Genomic DNA, 23,992 nt, shown 5'->3' with positions numbered 1-23,992 from the left:
GGTTGAATTTGGAAGAATCTAATCACAGAGGACTTATTAATAACGATAAAGGGATAAAAATAATTACATTTAAAGGGCTAACATTACTCAAATTCTCTAATGTAGGGATCTGAGAAAATATTTAGTGAGAACAATCAGATTCCTGAGCAGTCACCTTGTGTCATCCATGCTCAAGCAGTTTTCTGCAGAGGTTGACTCAGTTCTACATTCCTTGAGGCCCTTCTCTATGTCTGGCCATGCTGAGCACTTTGAATAGAATCAGTTCATAAGCTATCATCCTTGCCCTGGAGTTGCTCCTGGATTAATGGTGGAAGACAGGCCGGCGCTGTAGCTCACTAGGCTAATCCTCGGCCTGTGGTGCTGGCATCCCGGGTTCTAGTCCCGGTTGGGGCGCTGGATTCTTTCCCGGTTGCCCCTCTTCCAGTCCAGCTCTCTGCTGTGGCCTGGGAGTGCAGTGGAGGATGGTCCAGGTCCTTGGGCCCTGCACCCACATGGGAGACCAGGAGGAAGCAGCTGGCTCCTGGCTTCAGATCAGCACAGCGCACTGGCCATAGTGGCCACTTGGGGGGTGAACCAACGGAAAAAGGAAGACCTTTCTCTCTGTCTCTCTCTCTCTCTCTCTCTCTCTCTCTCACTGTCTAACTCTGCCTGTCCAAAAAAAAAAAAAAAAAAAAGAGCAAAAAAAAAAAAAATGGTGGAAGACAGGCCCATGGTGGTTAGTCATGATGCAAAGTTGTAAGTGGCATGATAGAAGGATGCCTTGGATATTATGGGAATGGTGCCCAACCCAGGCTGCAACGGAGTGGCAAGAGTAGAACGGAAGATTTCTGGAAGGTAGCTTGCATGAAAAACTTGCTAAAGAAAGACTTTTTATATTGAAGTGAATACTAGGGCAACCTGAGATACTTCTAGATGATACCAATCATCATTCTTCATTATAAGTGTTCACAGTATCTGCCACTAACAACCAATGGAAATGTTTAGAACCAATTGCTTTAGAGTGATTAGAAGGTTAGCTCTTTCATTATGTGGAAGAGGTGAGGATATGGGAACAGGAAGAAGTCATACACATGTGGAAAAATGTAAGATGAAAACATTGATCCTATTTTTTCCATATTTGATAATGGCATCAAAATATTTTATCTGCATTATAATACTTCACAAAATAACATTCCTTAAAAGACTGTAAGGAATTTGGAACAAAGACATTGAATTTGTAGACTCCATATGTCTCTGTAGCAAGAATCTGCAGGCCAAAAAGCTAGCATGCCAACTGCTGATACTCAATTTAGGGGACTCTCAGAAGGTGCTAGTTTCAGTCTCCTTGCCCTAATCAGAATGCTCTCAAGGCACTGAGAAGTGATCAGCGTAAGAAAAGGCTGCATTTTTATCTTGACTGCTCTGTGTCTATCACTGGCTTTCTTAGGACTGTGACAGAATATAAATTCCTATTTCCATGGCACGTGGTATGTGAGGAGGTCCTAGTACTGTCCCTAAGCTACTATGTGCAACCCTGAGCAAGTTTTCTCATCTCTCCAGGCATCCACATGTCCGCTTGTGGAATGGGGGCATGGGACAGCTCACTAACTCGCAACAGACGCAAAAGAGCCTTCGAGGCGGGGGCTCTGATCGTTAGAGCGGGCAGGAGCCTGCAAGGCACAGGACAGTCATTGACAAAGCATTCTAGGTCCCACGCAATAGTCAAGTGTCCCATCTGAATCTCTTGTAAGGGAAAAGTCTGGAACCTATTTCTGAGCCAAACCGAATTCCCTTTCCATTACAATCTGAACCATTACTCTTGAACGTGGCACTTTTCGAGGTTATGTCCTCCTGCCCCTCAGGGCTCCTTTGTTGCTCTACACTACTTGTTAGTAACTGTTTCTGATGGTCTTTACTTAACCCAAAGTTACTTCTGATAAGTGCAAAATCTGACTCCTTCATGTTATCTTTCAGTGTAGTCATGCCTGGGCACTTGCATATCAAAATACATATTATTATGAATAATTTTCCTTTCAGTTCCTCTTTATAATCATATGGAGACCACACTGCTATTTTTTATTATGTGTATAGATACGTTAAATTATTCATGGATTTCATTCTAGAGTATAAAAAAAGGGGAGGGGGACTTCAAAGTATTTGCTAGAACTAGCGGAGGTCTCGGGACTGATGGAATAGAGAACCCAAACCCAGGACCAGTCACCTCTGCGCAGGGCTTGCAGGCTCTGCCGGGCATGGCGGTGCAGCTCCTCCACGCACGGCGGCCTCGTGGCTGGGAGGAAGATGTTCCTCTGCTGGTGCCATGGTGCGCGGTAGTACACACTCAGCTTACTCTCAATGTCCAGGTTGGAGACGGCTGCAAGACAAAGAGGGAGGCAGGCAGGTTATATCAGTGGCTTTCACTTAGGCATCTGGCAGACTCTGGGGCAGAGGTGGGGCAGGAATGGCGCCTGGGTGGAGTGGAAATCCAGGCTGCTGCATTCACATCAATAACTAACTCAAGGCCGGAGAAAGGTTTGAAGTTGCCCAAACCAATAGGGACAGCCCTTGCTCCAGAGCCCAGGGATGGGAGACCCAGGACACCACCCACGATGCCTGTGACCAACTAATTTTCTCTCCACACTTTCACTTCTTGCACAGTGGCTCATCAACCCTGACGAGCTCCTTGTCAGCCTGCTTACAGGTGAGAATGGAGATCCTGCCTTCCAAGAAATGTCAAGGAATTGAAAAGGTTGCCCCTTTGGGCTGCAGCACCCCCAGAATTATAGTTCTGTACACTGAGTCTGGCTCATGCCCTGCTCTGCTTCATGTCTCTTCTGAGCCCTGGTCTCAAGATCTCATCCTGCCTGCCACAGAGCGACTTCATTGCCTGCCATCTTTCAAAGCATTGCAGTTCCCCTGGTCTCACCCAGGGGTGAGTACAAGCACTAAAGAAACCAGGCCGGGGCTGATGGGTTTTAAGGGAAGGAAACTTCTGACAGTGCAGTTCTTGCAACCCCTCCCCAAGAGATCAAACCCAGCACTGAGCCCTCTATGGTCTACACTCACAAACTGCTCAAGGTGAAACTGCCCGTGAGTTGGTAAATGCTTATGGAAGCAGGTGTCAGGAACGAGGAGGACAGGGATTCCAGGATGACTGCACAGAGCCTGACCACCTGGACGGTCCAGCACCCTCAAGAGTGGCGAGAACTGGCCCAGTCTGCTTCACCTGACTGTCCACGCCCACGTACGTAGCCTGGGCCCACGCTACTCCTCCAAGTCTCATTTCCTCTTTCTGCTTCTTTTCCTCTTTTTCACAGTATGTGACTTGGGTGTGGGGGGTGCTCTTCCCAAATATTTATCCTTGTGTCCCAAATAGGCTTCTGGTTTTTTTCTCTGACGCTTCTCTTTCTGAAATCAGTCCACCACTTTGTCTAAGGTGCCATACATGGAACAAGACCCTTTATAGATAAAGCACAAAGTAAAATGGAAAAGAATGGAGAATGTCTTTTAGAAGGAGAATAGAAGAAAGAAAACTAGGAAAAAATGCAACTTTCTGATACTTACTTATTCCTCAAGTACTATCTTTTATGAAAGTTTCATTAATTAATTAATTTAATTTTTGCTTATATGGAAGTCATAAGAGTGAAAGAGAGCAAGCCAGAGAGAGATATCTTCTATCCACTGATTCACCCCCAAATTTCTGCAACAACCAGGGCTGGGCCAGGCCAAAGCCAGGAACTAGTAACTCAACCATGTCTCCCAGATTGGTGGCAAGGATCTAGGTACTTGACCTATCACTTGCTGCCTCCCAGGAAGCTATATAAGAAGCAGAGGGGCTGGGGCCAGCGCTGTAGTGTAGCGGGTAGAGCCTGCATTGCCAGCATCCCATATGGGCGCTGGTTCAAATCCCAGCTGCTCTACTTCCAATCCTCCTCTCTGCTATGGCCTGGAAAAGCAGTAGAAGATGTCCCAAGTCCTTGGGCCCCTGCACCCATGTGAGAGACCCGGAAGAACCTCCTGGCTCCTGGCCTCTGATTGGCGCAGCTCTGGCCATTGTGGCTAACCAGAGAGTGAACCAGCAGATGGAAGACATCTCTCTCTCTCTCTCTCTCTCTCTCTCTCTGCCTCTCCTTCTCTCTCTGTGTGCAACTCTGGATTTCAAGTAAATAAATAAATCTTAAAAAAAAAAAGCAGAGGGGAGACTCGATGCAGGCACTGTGACATGGGATGTGGATGTCTCAAGAGGCAGTTTAACTGCTGTGCCACAATGCCTAGTCCCCAAATACTACCCTGGGGCAGTTATTTTAGTTTTTATTTCTGTTTTCTAGTATAGTCTTCAGTACTAATTTTTTTTCTAACATAGTACATCATGAGCACAAGAGTCACCAACAGAAGCAAACAGAGTTTTAAAGATATAAAGAAACATCACATGGACGGGTCAAGGGGAAAGTGCCATCCCTCTAAACAGTGATGTCCAACAGAACTTTCTGTGATTATGTAATTCTGTAAGCTGTGCTGTACAATATGGTAGCCAATGCCCACATTGGCTGTTAAGCACATGCAATGTGGCTAGTGCCTGAGGACCTGAATTTGTAGCTTGATTAAATTTTAACTAAGAAGTTTAAATAGCCTTATGTGTTTATTGTATTGGACAATGTAACCCTAGAACAGCTATAAATAGCCTATTAGATTTTCTTACCTTTAGGCACAGGGCAGATTATAAATTTTTTGACCTAGGTGTATTTTCCCTTGTGGTTAATCCCTAAGAATTCAAGCTCAAGGGTTACAGATTGGAGGATTATCTCCATGTGTACAGAGGAATATCATTAGGGGAGGGTTCTCTGCAGCCCAAAAATCAAGGCACCAATTGTTCTTTTTCAAGTTACTCTATAACCTCAACTCTCCCCTTGGAAACTGTTTGGCAAGCCAGTCAGGGGTCACTAAGTCCTGGGGACAAGATGGGAGGAGTAGGAGGCCTTAGGGTAGGGAGGGGAGTCCAGGTCTGGATCAGAGCTTCCCTTCCCTCAAATGTGAAGTGGCAGCGGGGTGGGGGTGGGGGGCAGTTCTAAAGACAGAGGATTTATCCAGCCACCCACGGAGGAACGCTGGGTTTCAGGGACAAGGTGGACTAAAGCGGCAGCCTCTCCCTGGATGTGGAGGTTATCTCTCACCCAACAGGGCACAGGCGGGGACAGCTAGGAGAGGGAACATAGCACAGACATAACACAGACTTGTCTGTGGAAGGAAGGGACAGGGAGTTCAGGAGGCAGTCCCAGAGGGAGAGGAGGTTTCTGAAATCCCTTCCCCAGGTTCATTTGCTTCGGGAAGGTGGCAGCCAGGATGTGGGGCTCGGCCCAGGTGACTCGCGGCTACGCTGGAAGACTTACAGCCCTCCATTCCCTGAGCATCAACTGACCAGAAGCTCAGGGTGTTAGGCTCAACAGCCCCTCAGAAACCAGATGGAGGCCCCATCGCTTCTCAGTCTTCGTAGGAAAAGCTGAATTCCTGCCATTTACCTTAGTGACAGCCTGAAGGAAGGACTCATCATAGTGGTTGTCAAAAAATGCAGATCCCTGGGCTCCGATCTAGATCACTTGATGCAGAAATTCTAAGAGAGAGGCCTGGCAATGCATATACTTGAAAAAAAAAAAACTGTCCCAAGATAGTCTATTTAACATCATGCAAGTTTGAGAAACTTACAATGCTTTCTTATGACACCTTGGGATCTTGTGGACATGAAAGGGGTTGGGCAACATGAGGGAAGGGAAGAGCCTGCTGATGAAATGACCTCTGGTATAGGAATCTCCTAGGGATGGTCTAAGACCTCTAGACCACAAAGGCCCCACACCCCGAAAGGTGTAGTCCCTACTCTTCCACCTCTGCCTTTATCTCAGAATAAATTAGCATATCATAAAATAAGCGCAAAGACGTTTGGCAAACATTTTCCCCTCGTTATTCGATATTGAATATAAACTTAACTGGAAGAAAAGTACCATGTTTAGTGTTCTTTCTTTGCTGATGCCCTAAACATATTCCTGTTGTGCTGCGTCTCTGGGTTGCTACACCCTGCCTGCTTCTCTGGACTGCAGACTTGCAGTTGCAAAGGTGAATTCCAGCATGGGCAGCCACGTCACAGTTCCCAGGAAAAATCAACCCTCCCAACAGCAGCCTTAAGGGCCGTGGGTCCTCACCTTTCCCTAACCAAAATCTCTTCCTTTCTCCACTGAGAAACCATAACAGATTTCTGCCCAGTATTAGCAGGCAGACTTTTTTTTTTTTCTTTTGCCACAGTGCTGTCTATTCTTCGAGTGGGAAGGGAAGGAGAACTGTTGAATGCCTATACTCTCAGTTATGGCCTTTGGTCAAAGAGCAGTAACTACTCTTCTGTGTCTGCTGCAAGCAGACAGACTGACACTAATGGAGCTTGCCCAGGGAAAACTATGTTATTTTCCTTCTTGAAAAAAAATCTATTCTTTTTCCTAAGAAACAATTCAAAGTTGCATTCATTCACTCAGCAGCTCACTGCATCACAGCCATTGAGGGCCCCATCTTCAGGTTCTCTTTTCCTCCCTTTCTACCAATTTCACCATGGCTGAGCCATGAAAGACAGCAGGGTGACTGAATAATGTTTGTTCTCATATAAACAATACAGAGAACCAAGAAAGGTTTTCCCGGGGGCGGCATTGTGGCATAGCTGGTCAAACCACCACCATTGACATCAGCATCCCATATGGACACTGGTTCATGCCTCAGCTGCTCCACTTTCCCAGCTCCCTGCTAATGGCCTGGGAAAGCATCAAAAGATGACCCAAGTACTTGAGCCCACACACCCTCATGGGAGACCTGCATTGAGCTCTTGGCTGCTAGCTTCAGCCTGGCCCACCCCTGGCCTTTGTGGCCATTTGGGGAGTGAATCAGTGGGTAGAAGATCTCTCTCTCTGTCTCTCTCCCATCTCTCTTACTTTCAAATAAATAAAATAATTTTTTTTAAAAAAAGAAGTTTTTTCCTGTATTTCTTTAGGTACATCCAGGAGCCCTCTCTGGTACGCAGAATTCTAGAACAGCCCCTAAGATTCCTGTCCTCTCAAGTACTTGCCTATACAATTCCCTCCTCTTCAGTGTGGGCAGAACCTGTGACTTACGTAACATTGCATGGCAAATGGCATTTTAAGGTCCCTACTCAGATGCCTTTTAGTTAGTTCATCAGAAGGGAAAGTATTATCTTAGGTAGATGTGGCCTGATCAGGTGAACCTGCAAGAGACAAGAAGCAGCAGAGGCACTCTCCTGTTGGCCTTAGAGAAGCCAACTCCCACACTGACAGGAAATGGCAGGCAGCTTCCAAGACCTGAAATCCTCAGTCCTGCAACCTCAAGGAACTGAATTCTGCCCATAGTCAATGAGCTTGGAAGAGGATCTCAGGCCTCAAATGGGAACACAGTCCCAGCTGCCACCTTGGTTTCAGCCCCGTGGGATTCTGAGGACCCAGTTAACTCACACCCAGTCTCCTGATCCACACACACTGCAAGTTAATAAATGGGTGTTGTTTTAAAGCTGCTGAGTTTGCAGTAATTTGTTATGCAATAGAAATAATAGTGGAACAAAATGGAAAGCTGATAGCCTTACAACTATTTTATCTACTTCTTTAGGGTCAGTCACTTGCCTTGTCTTATCACAGCCTTCCCTCTGTTGCTGCTCTCCGAGGAAGGGGAAGACAATGGCAGGGTTACAAGGGAAATCAGGGCCCTATGGCTCATTTTCAGCCACTCACAACAGGAAGAAGATCATTTGGATATATCACTTCTTCCATTGAAGAGTATAAACTCTCACAGGGAGCTCCAACCACATGCCCAGCTCTAACCCAGGAGCATTATATTCATCATGTAATGACACACACAACTAAAAGAGTAGAGTATTGTCCTCATCTCATAGATAAGAAAACAGAAGCTCAGAATAAGTGAGAAAGTCTACAGTCATATACCTGGTAAGCAGAATAGAAATCATCTGTTCGGCTTCTAAGCTGTTGCCTTTCTCAAACCAATACTGAAATAAACTAAGCCAAGGATGACTGTGGTGGGAGGGGGAAAGTGAACTTGCTGCCACACAAGAAGTATCTAGTGCTTTTCAAAACCAAAATGAAAGATTCAGAACGGCTAGTCTCTCTGAATCATCCATGGCTTTATGTATAACAGAGAATTAAATGAATCTTCCAGAAATTGCCTAGCAGGAGGCTTGGAAGGTCTGTTGTATTCCAGAAAGGCATACACAACATCAAAAAACCCCACTGCTGAAAACAAATGCCATCATAGGAAATGCTCATGGGTAGTGAAAGGTCTTTCTAGACTGCTCTTAGTTCACTCCCGTGTTGAGTCCTGGAGATAATGGGATTGTCCAGACTTTGATTCCTAGTGATGTGTTGACATCATGGACATGGTCACTGGGTTCCTCTGAAAGGAGCTGATGTAGACCTTGAGAAAAATGCATGACCGCCACTCTCCTGGAAAGAACAGGCCTACTTATTTTTTTTTTAAGGTTTTTAAAAATTTATTTGAAAGTCAGAGTTACAGAGAGAGGGGGAGAGACAGAGAAAGATTTTCCATCCTTTGGTTCACTCCCTAAATGGCCGCAACAGCTGAGTCTGGGCCAGGCTGAAGCCAGGAGCCAGGAGCTTCATCCAGGTCTCCCAGGTGAGTGCGGGGACCCAAGCACTTGGGCCATCCGCTGCTGCTTTCGCAGGCCATTAGCAGGGAGCTGGACTGGAAGTGGAGCAGCTAGGACTCAAATTAGTGCCTGCATGGGATGCTGGCACAGGTAGCGGCTTTACCCACCATGCCACAGCACTGGCCCCAAGACCAGGCCTATTTCTAAGAGCAGGAGGAAGTTTGGCTTTAGGCACTATTGAGAAAGGGTAAAAGTCAGAAGTGAACATAATCTTGCCCCAAGCTTCTCCAGTTCCCAGCCTCCCCCAGGCCAGCCAAGGTTGGTACTTATTTACTACTGCCATGTGTGGCCTTGTGAGCTTCTCACTCTCTTAATGCCTCATTATCCCGGGGAGGAATACAAAATGCTTATTCTTGGCTGCCCTTCCTAGGAAGCCACGCTACCTCAAGTTCCTACCCCAGCCACCGGCTTTCTCCCTCTACTACTCATTCTTCCTTCTCACGGGCACTTAAGAAATTTTTTTTTTTTTAATCTTTTTTTTTTTTTTTTTGACAGGCAGAGTGGACAGTGAGAGAGAGAGACAGAGAGAAAGGTCTTCCTTTGCCGTTGGTTCACCCTCCAATGGCCGGCACTTAAGAATTTAAAATGGGAAAAGAGACAGCTGAAATAATAATTTGAATGCTGCATGTAGTGAAAATTTCAGAAAAATGTGCAAAGGGCCTTAGATTTGGAATTTTTACCCCTTCAAGGTAGAGAGGAAAGTTTATAAAAATGTTCTTATGAAAAAAATGCTCTTATGGTGCCTACAGGACGCACTTACCCACATACGCTTGCTACCCTTTCTTCCTGCCCTTTACCCAATCACACAGCTTCTTGACTGGAATACATCCCTTTAAAACCATCCATTCTGGTGACAGACAGCAATGAGGAGTGTGTTCACACATTAATGCATTGCTAAGCATCTACTATAGTCAGTGTCACAGCTATGTAGCCAGTTTGCTCCATGGTCTTCACTACACTGAAGGCGGCCTTTGGCAAGCACAACAGAACTCTACTTAAGGTGTTTGTTGTTACTCTCCAAGCCCTCAGAGCTGCTGGGGGAGGGAATTTCACCAAGTGCCATCCATTCTCACTTGCCTTTCATTTCTCTTCACACCAGCCCCTGTCTACTCTGCTTGGCAGCCCGTAGGAGCGAGCAGGGTAGGATTCAGGAACAGCAAGGACCACCAAGGTCCTGCCCCTGTGAAGGAGCCCAGAGCCAGACCCAGTTTCCCCAAGTCTGTCCCTGCTCAGCAAAAATTCAGACTCAGTCCCCACTATGGAAAAAGCACCTCGTGTAGATCACTCAGCGTCACAATGGTTTAGGTTCCTCAAATTCTTTGAGGCATTTTTACACCTACAGAATAGGAGAACGTGTGTGTGTGTGTGTGTGTGTGTGTGTGTGTCTATTTATACACTGAAAGAATCTAGCATAATTTTCTCCATAGAAATAATTTTCCTGGCTTCTAAAACAAAATGATGCTTCACACCAGGAAGACTGTCTAAGCATTGCTACTGTTGTTTTAATGCATTACATCTGCTGGAAGACCACTAGGAACCTGGGTTCTAGTCATAGCTCTGCCACCATGTGGCCTCGTACATGTCATTGAACCTTCTTAGCATTCAAGTTCCTCATCTTTCCAAATGAAGGGTTGGAACAATTTCACCTCTGAGGCCTGCTCTGCTCTGGTTGATACCTCAGCTGTCTACCAATCACCAAAATCCACCCAGAAAGACTTTATATGCAACCATGTCAGGATGAGCTGGTGCAGAGGTCCCGGGCCCTGGGATGGAAAGATGGGATTCACTTGAGCAGGAGTGTGACTCTAAACAGAGCAAGTCAATGAATGCTTCCTGCCTCTGTCCCCCTCCTCCAGGAAATGTGAGTCATGAGCCTCCAAAGACTGGTTCTGAGACTCCAATGAAATGGAAAAGTCCTTGGCTCATTGCTGGTTAATCAATGTTAGTCCCCTTTCTTGGACCAGGAAGAAGACCGAGAGGCCAGAATTGCAGTGCAGGTTCACAAGAGGAAAGTCTGGAGCTCGCCAAGCTTCTTTTTTCTTTACCTCTCCTATCTTCTCAGCAAATTCGCAACAAAGATGAGGTGAGTGAGGCTCACTCTTAGTAGGGGTCTTACATTCTGAGAAATGAAAAAGAGCTGCCCACAACCTCTCTGGCAGGTTCCACGTCTCCCGTCTCTGATTTCTGTTGGCTTAAGCAGCAGTTAGCGTAATGACTTACAGATCCTAACTCCGAGTCGCTGTCAGAGCTGCACTGGCATACGTTCTCCTTGGAAGCACTCTGTAATTTACTTGTTTCTCTTCGGGTCATTCTGCTGCCATGTTCTACACCACGCACTTCCTCCACAAAGTAAGCATGGACTCATCTGTCACAGCTCAGCTATTGTTTTAAGAAATTCCTTCAGGCATGTAGCAGAGTCATTGGATTCTACTGCTAGAAGGGGCCTCAGAAGTTATGGAGGTCTGTGTTTTTTTCAAACTGCGGGGCATGAACCATTAATGGATTGTGAAATCTATTTAGCAGGACAAGACTAGCATTTTTAAAAACAATGAAATAGAATAGAGCAGAGTAGCAAATACCCAAGTGAGTGCATGTAGTCCGTATTGTTTTGTGAAGCTATTGTTTATTATGTCTTGTGTGTGTGTGTGCTTGGTTGTGATGTAAAAGTGTCTTTTTCACTCTAGATAGCAGTCAAGACACTGTGAAAACCCTTATTAGATCAGTCCTCTTATGTGCTGAGGAGAAAATGAAGGTCAAATATTTGACTCAAGGTCACAGAGCTGAGTTTTGGTAAAAGCAAAAAACAATGCCCAGGTTTGTGCACTTGGCCTTGCATGCTCTTCCTCTCATGCTCATGATCAGCTCCACGTCTGCACCTGCGATGTCTCTCAATTGTTATTTGCTGCTTGTTAGGCTCTTCTTTGGGAACCCAAACTGTACGAAACCAGTCACTTTTATTTCAGGATTCTACAAGCAGTTCAGCCCAGGGCTCAAACGTTGGGATGAATCACCTAAAGAAGCCAAAGTTTGTCTTATGTTCTCTTACAGAGCCCAGGTGCCCTGAAGGGCACCCTTGCCAACAGCTGCTTTTAGGGTGCCAACGCTGCAAGGGACGGCCCTGCTCATTTACTAGAAACAACTATGAACCACTTTGCATTTTATAGTATATGATTCATGCCACCATGGAAAGTTGATATTGATAGAAAACCTTTGCTACAGCAGTGGAAAAACACATTCTACTTTTGCCCATTTAGTCAAAGACACAAAACAGGGAAACATGCAGATATTCCATACATGAAGCATCTAAGCTACTTTCCTTTTCTGTATTGTGTCCCTTCTGCATCTTAAGCTTTCCAGACCGAACAACTCAGAAGAGTATTGGTTCAGGGAAGAAGGGCTCAGTTTGGTTACCTTGGTGGCTTGTGTCTCGGGAGTGACTTCACCACTTGCCCTCTATTCATCCTCCAAGAGTTATCTCTAACAAAACTCTTCTCCTGCACCTCCATCCTCAGGCGGCCCTGTGAGTTGCTGGGGCACCCTCTGTTCTTCACCTCTCCTTTGCACTCCTTAGAGACTGCCTTACCTGGCTAATTTGCTCACCATTGACATGTGCTTTAGCTGTGCAACTGCACCTACAACCCCATAGGAGGACGAGCCACTTCTTATACTTCTGTACATCCCTGCTGAGTCCAGACAGTAGCCCATGGAAGTACTCAAAGGAAATATGTCTGATTGCTTTTGTTTGCTTGTTAATAATTCCCGGTAGAGTTTGGCAGGGAAATGGAATTGGCACAAATCACTCAGGTGGAGATTTGCACTAACTATAGAGTTTATTTATCCACAGAATTACAACAGAAGAAATTTAGATTCGATATAAAGAAGGACTTCTCAACCACAGGACTATACAGAGAGCACAGACTGCATTATTCAGAGGTTAGGGAGGGAGCAGAGATGGGAATATGACAGAAGAAAGATGAAAGAAAAATTAAAGGGATGGAAAAAACGTGAGTGGTGAAAGACATGATCTTAGAGACATAGTACATATCTTAAGGTCGAAAGATATTTTAGAAGACCCTCTGAGTTGTGGACAGCACTGTCTTAGTTGCACTACTAACTTGACTTTTAGGCAGGAAACCTGGTTATATAAAGTTGACATGTCTAGCAGCTCTAAGAGTCTGGACATTCCTTCACACCCACCCACAGGCATTGAGCAACTGCTTTTGCAAAGCTCTGGGCTAGCAACCAGAACACACAGAAGTGTTTAAGATAAGGTCCCTGTTATCCAAATGCTTGTAGTCTAGTATTCATTCATTGTTTCACGGATCCTTCTTTCAAGCATTTATTAAATATCTTGTATGCATTAAGTGAAAGGGCCACAAAGATTAAAATTCTCTCTCTCTCTCTCACACACACACACAGACACACAGAGGCACTTAACAGAATATAAATTATTTAAAGGTTTCTCCTCCTACACCCACTTTAAAAAGTAACATTCCGTAGAAAGTTCAAAAAAGTCTAGAAGAATAAAAGAGAAGCCACTGATAATGCTGTTAATTCTGTCACTCAAGGCCACCTTTGGCTTACCAACTTGTTTCCATGCATCTGTCTCCAGGTAAATTTAGTTGAGATATAGTACACATATCCTCTTGAATAATATTTTTTAAAAAATAAATTTCCCTTGTGCATCAAAGCTCTCCAAATAACTTTCAGAAACAATATTTCTCAATAGCTGCATGATATCACACAAGAAAGATTTGCTACAGTTTACTTATTCATTCTCCTAGTATTAGACATTAGGTAAGTTCCAATTTATAAAACACACTGCAATGAACATCTCTCATCAAAAACTTTATCCAGGTCACATTCTCGGTGTGCTTGTGAATTTGCCAGGAGACAGAGTGGGAATTTTTTGTGTCCTTAGCATGAAGAGGGCTTTCCATTCACCAGCAAGTTCACAATAGAGGATATCAAGGCCCTGCTAAACCCAGAGTCCGATTTCCTAATCAAAGTATCGGGAGTGATTTGATATATCTCAGATGTACTTCTGACTTAGTGCTTGAGATAGAGTTAGATAGATGGATATATATATATATATACGCACACACACATAATCGAGATATATCATTTTACAAGCATTAGACCCTGGGGCAGCAGTTGCTTGCAAAGAGAGAAAGCATATTGTTTGCAGTATCATATCCAAAGACTGTACATAATAGGTATGGTCGGTGAATATGATAGCTCTGTTCCAACCATACTGGTAAAAATATTTACCCTTACCAAGGAACTGTCACTGTATTCAAGGTTTTGTAGAGACATGGGCCACAACACCATGGAAGTTAAAAGGCTGTCCTCAAAGGCAGACCTAAATATTAACACAATGGTCTATAAGCAGAGTTTCTCAGAGTCCACCATGCATAAGAATCACCCTGGGTATCTTGGTAGAACAGATTCCCACCCAGTACCAGAGATTCTGATGCAGTAGGTCTGGGATGGGGTCCAAGAATTTGCATTTCTAATAAGTCCCTGGGAGGCTAGGGATGCTAAGGTTACCAGTCAGCAGACCACACAGACCAAGGCAACAAGGAAGGTATTAGATTGACCTATATTAAATTGTTGACAGGCAACCATTCTTGACCTCTAAAAATGATCTCAATAATTCAATCTGATAGATCAACCCCAAGGTTAGCTTTACCAGAGGGGCTATTGTGCTTTCTTTCCAGCCACCAGGACTTAAAATCACCAGTCATTTGCCAAATCATGAAACATACCAGTCTTCAAGGCTCCTATGCTTGAGTTTCAACAAAAGTAGGAAAAATGGGAGCATGACCCAACCCTTGTTTCAGCAGCCCCACAGTGCCTAAAGAGATACTGGCAGTGTTACAAGTTTACAAACAAGTTAATGTATAGAGAAGATAATACTGATCAGAAATAAGGAATTTGGTTTTTCAGGAGAGCCAAATAAATAATAAATACTTATAAGATTCAGGAAATGGCTTAAAACAAACTCCCTTTGTGAATTTCACAAAACCACTCCAAAGAACAAGATGAGATTAAATACAGGGAAGACCATGATTATTATCTCTTGATTTTCTTGTTCCTTGGAAGCAGACTCTTGCCATGGGAAAACAGAGGAAAGAAGATACAAAGCTAAGTATGATATTTTAAAGTCCCTTTACTCCTGCTTAAACTAAGATGTGATGTCATGAACTTGGGCACCTATGACAGTTACAAGGAAGAAGGTGGAACTAGAGTGTGAGAGGCAAGTCAGTAAAAGATTAAAAAAAAAAAAACTCTTTATTGAGGAAACACTGCACACAGCTACTGGATATACAAAGAGTTCTATTTTCCAATATGGTGCATGGAGCTTCTTTGGTCCTCTTGGACAGATGGCCTTGGCTTGGTTAGGTTGTGAAGCATTAATTAGCATATGACATCCAAATATATGCTAATAAATCTTTTCTCCTAGGTAGAGGTTAGTCATTTAAAATTTAGTTAAAGATCATCAGTGATGATAGAAAATTTTGAAATACAAAAGGCTCCACTTACCACCTTCATTACACTTATGTAGAATTATTACTTCCTAATTAGTATCTTCATAAGTAGAAGGGAGTGATGACCTTTAATGGGCCAACAAAGAAGTTACAAATACACAGGCCTGCAAACCAAAAGGCATTTGTTTCCAAGGACCTTTCTACCGCAGAAGCCTACATATTTGTAACGAGTTCTGAGCTCACATTAAAAGCCATAGCCAGATGAGTGGAGAATACTTGTAACCCATGATGTATTCAATGTGGTGCCAGAAAAGATAGGTTCTCTTGTGACTCAATTAGCTGGAGTAGAGCTGAGTTTGCAGAGACACCAAGGGAGGTGTCCCAGATTCATCTGTTCTTTTGCTGCCCGGACCTGGAGTCAGCCCTTTTTCCAAGAAGTGCTGGCTTCTCTCGGAGGGAACAGGCTTTAGAGACCATACTCTGAATGCTGGGGGTATTCATTGTTGCTAGGCTGTCATTGATTCTAGGCTTCTTCAGAAGATAGAAGTAGGAAATATATCAGTTTCAAAGGGTGAAAATAAATCATGAGTTTAAACTGGTATTTCCAATTCAAATCTAAGATTACAGGTTTTAATTTAACTTCCTTGATTTTATAATTGATCTCTTTTCTCTTATGCTAAAATTCTTGATTCCTAATGACAGTGGCATAATTACTTGTTTGAATAGTTGCAAGATGACTAAAATAAGACAACCAAATTCAGTTTTGGATTTCCTTTATCTTTCAGATATTGTCTACTAGAAATGTACAGTAGAGTATTTTGAAAGTCGTATGACACAATTGAAGATAGTTAATACGATGATGGCTAAGGTCTTGTATAGTCCTTTGGGAGCATAAAATGAGAAAACTATGAGATGTTCAGCCACCCATTCGGGTGGATCTAATTCATAAATAACTAAAATCTGCCTTAAGTTCCAACATTTTAAATTTACGTTCATTTGAAAAAAATCATATAAGCCTCTTGCCCTTCCCACTCATCTGCCCCATATGTTGCAGTATTTTGAAAACGAAGGGCTCCTCCCCTTCCTTTCTTGTCTCTTGTGAACTCCACCGCTGGCCCTCAGAGGAGGTAGGGGCAGGCTTTGTTGAATAACAGCACAGAAAAGCCCACGCGGTGATTAGGAGAGCCTTTGATTTCGAGAAAACTTGAAAACTCAAGCTTGGAGGTCTTGGCATTAATCCCAGAGATCTAACACATATGTTGGCACGTGCAGGGAAAAGGGAAATGAATCCAGACCCTATGATGGAAACTCCACAAGGAATGGCAGAAGCTACCAAAGGCCACAGGCCCATTTGAAGCTATGAGTAGCTTCCATGGGGATGTCTCTACCAAGGATTAGGTGAGTAGACCACACACAACGATCAGACGCCTTCACCCACCAGTGACTATGAATGAGCTGCAATACTAAGAAACTAGGTGGGGGGCCGGCACTGTGGCATAGTGTGTAAGGCCGCTGCCTGAAGTGCCAGCATCCCATATGGACACCGGTTCCAGTCCTGACTGCTCCACTTCCAATCCAGCTCTCTGCCATGGCCTGGGAAAGCAGTGGAGGATGGCCCAAGTCCTTGGGCCCCTGCACCCATGTGGGAGACCTGGAGGAAGCTCCTTGCTCCGGGCTTCAGATCTGTGCAGCTCCAGCCATTGTGGCCAATAGGGGAGTAAAGCAGTGGACGGAAGACTTCTCTCTCTCTCTCTCTCTCTGTCTCGTTCTCTCTCCCTCTGTCTCTACTCTCTCTGTGTAAGTCTGACTTCCAAATAAATAAAATAAATCTTTTTAAAAAAAGAAACTAGATGGAACCAAATGAAATTGACATTTCTATAGGTCAAAATAGTTGGATATTGACAATTTCATATTTATATGTACATTTCAAATTTATAGCTCTTAAGCAAATGAGGATCCAAAAGTTCAATAATCTTTCAAACCAGATAAATGACACCCTATATCTGCTTCCCAGGTTTAAGGCATTTCTGCCATGTTTCTCTTAGGTTGATTTGCTAAGGAGGCAAGCAAGTAGAGGGGAGAAGAGAGAACAAAGTCATAACAGGCAACTGATTCTAGAGAGTTGCATTAGACAATAAGGGTTTAGGGCTGAGCAGAGCTTGACCCTAATCCCTCTGAGTCTATTGGAAGTTCTGTCTCATTCCACTTGGGTCTGGGAAAGGAAACATGGCACCTATTATTATGTTCAAGGGAGAGCAGAAGTTCTTTAAGGAGAAAGGTATATCATCAGTGCCCTCGAGGAGTCTTTAAGCTGGTAGCCATATAAGACACATGAGATGACAATCCAAAGTGGAAGCAGGCACATAGTAGCACACAGCATCCTGAGAGATACTTCGATTCAGGAATGGGTGCAGGGAAGAGGGAACACTGAAATGGGGGCTAAGCTGGTGGACAGACAGGATTGGAAGAGAGGAGAGCAAATGCTTGGAGAGATTGGCATAAGCTATAGCATTAGGTAGAACCGTGTAAAATTTCCCTTTTAAGGCAAAAAGGATTTGAAGATTGGTGATTTCCTATGATCCAACCTAATATGAAGGTTAGAAAGCCTATCAGTGAGGGTCCCAGAAGTAGTTCATTGTGCCTGGACTGGGGTTTGTGCAAAGCAGAGGGGAACGGTTTAGGGAACTACCTATGACGAAGGGAAATAGCACTTAGTGAGCATGTACATGAACCATGCACTGAGTTAAGCACTCATACAGGAAATCTTATTTGGTTCCCACAGTAAACCCAGTATGCACATTTTATTGTCTCTAACTTCCTGAATAGGCACAGAGGGGTTCAGAAACTTTTCCAAGGGCCCAAAGATTATAAGCACTAGAGCTAGAACTTGAAGCAAGTACACCTTCAAAATCTTTCTATCCCAAACCACTGTCTCACAAAGGTGCAGACATCCAAGTGGGGAGACCATGTCTTCATCCCAGGAAGGAATAATAAAGTTGTTAAATAGAAGGTGTTGGTGGCCAGAAGGAGTTCGTCTAACCTGCAGTATAAAGGGAAATATCTTAGTCATCCCCAAAGCAGAGCTTGAGACCAGTTGTTTGCAGCTAGGAATGGACTTTCTTGTGCATTTTTGCATTCTCCAGATGAGTAATGGTCTAGAACACTGGCCTTTGTGTTCTGGTGTTCAAATATGAAGGTTGAATAGATGTGGCTTAGTTCCACAAATCACTGTCTATCCATCTTGTGAGTCTGTTGGTCTCTTTTGAATTTGCTTCCTTTGTTTTCCTGACCTCCCCTTTCAGAGAAATTCTACCCAATAACCAGCTCAAGTTGCACCTGCTACACGAAGCCTTTCCAGACCCCCTCGAGACCCATCCCTCCATTGAGCAATGAGTTATAAAGGACTTCCTGTGTTCCAAGTGCTCTCCTAGGCACTGAGATATGGTGGTGATCGCAACAGGCACAATCTTCGCCCTCATGGAGCTTACCTCCAGATAGAAAGAATGACGGCAAATAAATTGATGGATAAAGAAGGATGTAATCAGATAGCTCTAAGCACTCTGATGAAATAAAATGGAGAGACATGAGCAAGAGCAAGGCTAGTAGGAGACATGGCATTGAGGAAATAAGAGTGAGCATCTAATGACCAGGAAGGCCTGAGATCCTCAACAAGGTATCAGAGACATCAAGGAAAGGAAGCGATGGTCCCCATCAACTGTGTGGCAGTCTGGCCTCCCTGGTCACCAAAGACATTTATTTCCTCTTCTTGGGCACGAAACTGGACTACATTTCCCAGCCTCCCTTGCAGTTGGGAAGGGCCATGTGTTGAGGTCTAACTGACAGAAAGTAAGCAGAGTGATATGTGCCATTTCCAGCTTGGCTCAGGGAAAGAAACCTCCCACACATTCCATTTCATGTTCTTGATGAAGACAATTATAGAGGGGCTGGCGCTGTGGCGTAGTGGGTAAAGCCACTGCCTGCAGTACCAGTATCCCATATGGGTGCCGGTTCTAGTCCTGGCTACTCCACTTCCCATCCAGCTCTCTGCTATGGCCTGGGAAAGCAGTGGAAGATAGCCCAAGTGCTTGGACCCCTGCACCCACGTGGGAGACCCAGCAGAAGCTCCTGGCTCCGGATTGGTGCAGCTCTGGCTGTTGCAGCCAAATGGGGAGTGAACCAGCAGATGGAAGACCTCTCTCTCTCTTTGCCTCTCTCTCTGTGTAACTCTTACTTTCAAATAAATAAATAAATCTTTTAAAAAAAAGACAAGTACAGAGACCTTAGAAGGCACATATTAAGATAGTAGATTCAGAAAGTGGAAGGAACCCACATCCTTGGATTCTGGCAAGGAGAAGAGCTGCCCACCAATAAAGAAGAACCCATTTTGGACATTATGCAAGTGAGGAGTAAACATGGATTTTATTAAACCACTGAGCTGTTCTGGTTTATTTGTTAGAGCACCTAGCATGACACTGGGTCACTGAATGCACTGTATCATTGCCATGGCTATTCATGTGGCCTATTGTATCACCGGTTAACTTCTGAGTTTTATTTAGGTTTCCCTTCCTATAGATCTCATCCCCTCAACTTGCAGGGAAACATTGTAACCAGAGGCTTGCCCTTCTTAGACCAGTGCTTTGATATGTTATCTGTTCTTTAAAGCAGGCTACTGTTTTCAGTGTTCTATCATGTCAGTGGATACTATTCTGTCCCTTTCAGTCATTTGTAGTCTTAGGTAGTGGATGGCCAATGCTTTCATCTTCTATCTTTCAATTTGCTTGGATGACCAGACTACTACAAATGTAATCCTATCGCAATCCCTCCCTAAATTAGGATGATTTCTGAATTGGGGGAGCCTGAGTTAATACGGTAGCACCCCACAACCACTGATATAGCTGCTTCTTTATTTGTCCCACTACAAGGTTTTCCAGTATAACGGGTACTTTTTCTCAGCACCAAGCACAGTGTCAGGTACAAGGTAGGTGCTCAATCAATGCTTGCTGAATGAATGCCTAAGTTTATTGCATGTTGTTTGATACACTAGTAAGCTCTAGAGATAATCTGACAAAATTTTTGTCCTTCAGAAAACATCCTGAAAACCACCCCTTCAATTTACAGTCAGCATTAACAAAAGCTTTTCCATGAAAACCAGACTCATAGAAGTCAAGCTGAATTATGAGTCGCTTCAGGGCATTCGCAGAAATGAGGAGCGTATGGGAGAGTGCACTAAACAGGGCTCTGCTGTTCTGCTGCAGCCTGGCTAAGTCCTGGCTTTTTTTTCTCTGTGGCTTTTTCTTTCCAAATCCTACCTCCAAATTATCTCTACGAATCTGCACACACAATAATTCTTCATGCTAACATATGAGGATACTTTAAAAACTGTGGAAAATGAAATTAAAAGTTAAATTAAATTGGGTACAAAATTTAAAATCTATGCATAAAGAGAGTCCTCAAAAAAGTATATGAAAAATTCATATTATGACAGCAGGTGCTTGGCCTAAAGGTTAAGATTCCTGTAGGCCACATTAGAGGGCCTAAGTTAGTTTCTTCCTTCCTTCATTCCTTCCTTCCTTCCTTCCTTCCTCCCTCCCTTCCTTCCTTCCTTCCTTCCTTCCTTCCTTCCTTCCTTCCTTCCTTTCTCTCTCTCTCTCTCTCTCTCTCTTTCTTTCTTTCTTTCTTTCTTTCTTTCCAGATTCGTTTATTTATTTGAAAGTCAGAGTTACACAGAGAGAGAAGGAGAGGCAGAGAGAGAAATCTTCCATCCACTGGTTCACTCCCCAGCTGCTCGCAACGGCCGGAGCTGTGCTGTTTCAAAGCCAGGAGCCAGAAGCATCCTCCAGGTCTCCCAAGTGGGTGCAGGGGCTGGGACTTGAACCGTTGACCATATGGGATGCCAGCACTGCAGGCAGCAGCTTTACCAGCTCTGCCACAGCACCGGCCCCAGGGCCTAGATTTCATACGCAGCTCTGCCTCCTGACTCCAGGTTCCTGCTAACGCAGACTCTGGGAGGTGGCAGTGATGGTTCAAGTGGTGGGGTTCCTGCCTCCCACATGAGAGACCTGGATTGAATTCCCAGCTCTTGACTTTGGCCCAGCTCAGTCCTAGCCATTGCAGGTATTTGGGAAGTGAACCAGAAGATGGGTGCTCTCTGTCTGTCTCTCCCTCTGTTTCTCTCTCTACTTCTCAAGTGAGTAATCAAAATTTAAAAATACATTACAAAAATATATACATGGATTTCAAGATGCGTTGGCATCAAAGTAATCTCATGCTTTAACTTCTGTTTTCCATGGACTTTTTGATGTACCCTCTCACACCTGCCCAAGTCAGCGTTCCAGAGCCACCAGTGAAAGCAGTAAACACCCAGTCAGCCACAACCCTGTGCTCGATCTCTCCTCAGGGCCACTATTCACACAAAGGCTGGGAACCTGAGAGATCCGGTGGCCAGGCTCAGGCTAAGATTCCCAGTGCCCTCAGAGTAAGTCAGCCAATCGCATGCTGGCTCTTGCCTTCACCGTGCTCTTCAGTGCCACACAGAGACTTCCTTGGCAGAATCTTTCTGGCTCAGGGGCATCAAGGCCAGACCAGCTTGTTCCAAGAGGAAGGTCGGAAAAGGAATGAGCTGAACCATACACTGGAAGAATATGGACGTTCTTTTGTTGTTGCTGCTTTTCTTTTATAGCCTTAAACCCAAGCAGCAATAGAAACAGAGGTTACAGCACTCACACCACCAACCTGCAAATGAAATGGAGCAAGCCGATGACATCATCCCAGAGATCTGTTTTGAACCCAAGCAACAGTCAAAACCACACAATGGATCAGATTTCTTGTTCTAACAGATCAACCTCAGGAATAGACATTTTTGACCGAATTTCACATTGCAAAAACAGTTGGCTAATCTAGTCATTTCACTAACAGATGAGAATCGTTAATTATTTCATTACAGTCATATATCCATAAGGCATCCCTCTAACTGGCCGTTTCCCAAAAGTTGCCAGTAAAGTCAACTAAAGGCATAGATCTGGTGCAGACACAGGACAGGTCCCTTTTAGTGGGCTGTTATGAGGCCACTTCTGTCAGTTCTGCTGGGAATGAACTATCAAGGATACCTGCCATGAGAAGGTAAGGATAGTGGAGCAAAGGCAATTAGGCCCTAAACATTACTTGGGAGTTTCATTTTATTTACAAATGGGTTTGGACCTCTTTTTAAACTTATTTTTAAAGGCTGTCAAATCAATAGGTTTGCTGAATACAACATTTATTTGCTTTTTCTCCACCCAGGGAAAGGTGTGTTCTTTCTAGAACAAAAGTCATCTGGAATGACTGTCACACAGAGGTGGCCAGACTCCCATTCCTCTCATCATTAAATCAGCACACCATTATGCCCCCCGACTCCAAGTTTTTTTTTTTTTTTTTGAGTGTGGCTATGAGCTGAAGTCCTTTCCAGAAATGCCAGTGCCCTTTGTAGCAGGATTTTCTGCAAACTCACAGACAGCAGGATCTACTGGATATGTCCAAGCAGATCCAGTTTGTTTTCAGAGACAACAAACTCCACAAGTTTCCTCTTCTTGGGGTGAGTTTCAAGCCAGTGGCCTGGATCAAAGAGGTCAGGGACTGAACTGTGAGAAATACAGACCCTGTTTAGTGACAAGTAAGGATTTAGGGCTTTGGGGTGGGTTGTGTTTGCTCCAAGAGTCCCCCAAAAGCTTTTCTCAAGAATTAATAAAGTCCCAGTGGAATATTTAATTTCCAGTGAGGACTCAAAGTCTGTTGGGCCATTCCTTTACTTCCTTCCTCCCAGGATTGCACTGTTTCCCTCACTTTCTTCTTCTTTTCCTTCCTCTATTCCGTCCACACTTCTTTCCCTGTCATCATTGGCTTGAGTCCTCTAACGGAGCAAGGCTAGCCTGCCCCCTCTTTTGGGATACACGACATTTCCCAGCCTGCAGAGAAACTCTTGCTGTCGTTGTTGTCTCCATTTGGAATGTATGGCAAAAGTAAGAGCCATGCTGGCCATGCAAACAGTGAAATTCTCGAGTTTGCAGAAAATCAGAACAAAGAACTGCATAACCTGTTGCTCTCTGGTCTTTACTCATTATCCACTCATATCTAAGTACCTGCCAAGGCTCCCCATTGTGCAACACTGCTCAGTGTTCCTGAAATGTATTTCTATATTCTTCTCCCACACTTTCATGTGCTGACAATAAGACTGATGTCAGCAAGTTTCTATCTTTCTCATTCATTCAACAAATAATTGCTAAGCATCCACTCCCCCTGTCTGAGACATTGACAGACATGTGAGGTATCTGTCCCCCTAGAGCTTAATGTCTCATGGGAAAGACAGAAGAACAATAAATGGACAGCTACTATGCCAGGTGAGAGGAGTTCTGTGAGGAAGTCAAAAAGTGGAGTAAGGGAATCACGGTGCTAAGGCTGTTATTCCGGAGAGAGTGCTACAGGAGATGCTTCACTCCTTGTCAATCTCCCCCTAGCACTCATTCTGACACACTGAAGGTTGCTTCCCCAGATTTCTTGAGACCCTCTGCCTCATGGTGAGTTTTTTTTCTGGTCATAGGGGAATGTTTGGCCCACAGGTAGGGCAATCCCAAATTGTTGGGCATTTAATGCCCGTGGGAGCAGCCCTCAGCAATGACAGATCTCCCCTCTTTGAAGTGTGTTCCACATGGTGTCCCAGTGTTCTTCAGCAGAACTGAGCTCCAAGTACCCAACAGGGTGGCTGCTGGAGAGGGCACCTATTTCCCTCTTGTCACTCTTCCACCCCCTACTAGGTTGCTTGTGTTCATCT

At 44.3% G+C, this 23,992-nt stretch overlaps 1 protein-coding gene across 3 annotated transcripts in view; it reads right to left on the bottom strand.

The window, feature by feature from the left end:
- The window catches only part of NHS (NHS actin remodeling regulator), a 379,159-nt gene that overhangs the window by 52,839 nt on the left and 302,328 nt on the right, over positions 1–23,992 (bottom strand). For all 3 annotated transcript variants that reach the window (XM_008272397.5, XM_051827613.3, XM_051827614.3), the window contains exon 2: positions 2,201–2,353. In XM_008272397.5, the coding sequence (XP_008270619.1) occupies positions 2,201–2,353 (153 nt within the window). The remainder of the gene's footprint in view (positions 1–2,200; positions 2,354–23,992) is intronic.

The sequence above is a fragment of the Oryctolagus cuniculus genome, chromosome X, assembly GCF_051225735.1.
Source record: "Oryctolagus cuniculus isolate XC-2025 breed Fujian yellow rabbit chromosome X, ASM5122573v1, whole genome shotgun sequence".
Classification (NCBI taxonomy): domain Eukaryota; kingdom Metazoa; phylum Chordata; class Mammalia; order Lagomorpha; family Leporidae; genus Oryctolagus; species Oryctolagus cuniculus.
This window is presented reverse-complemented; position numbering and strand designations above follow the sequence as displayed.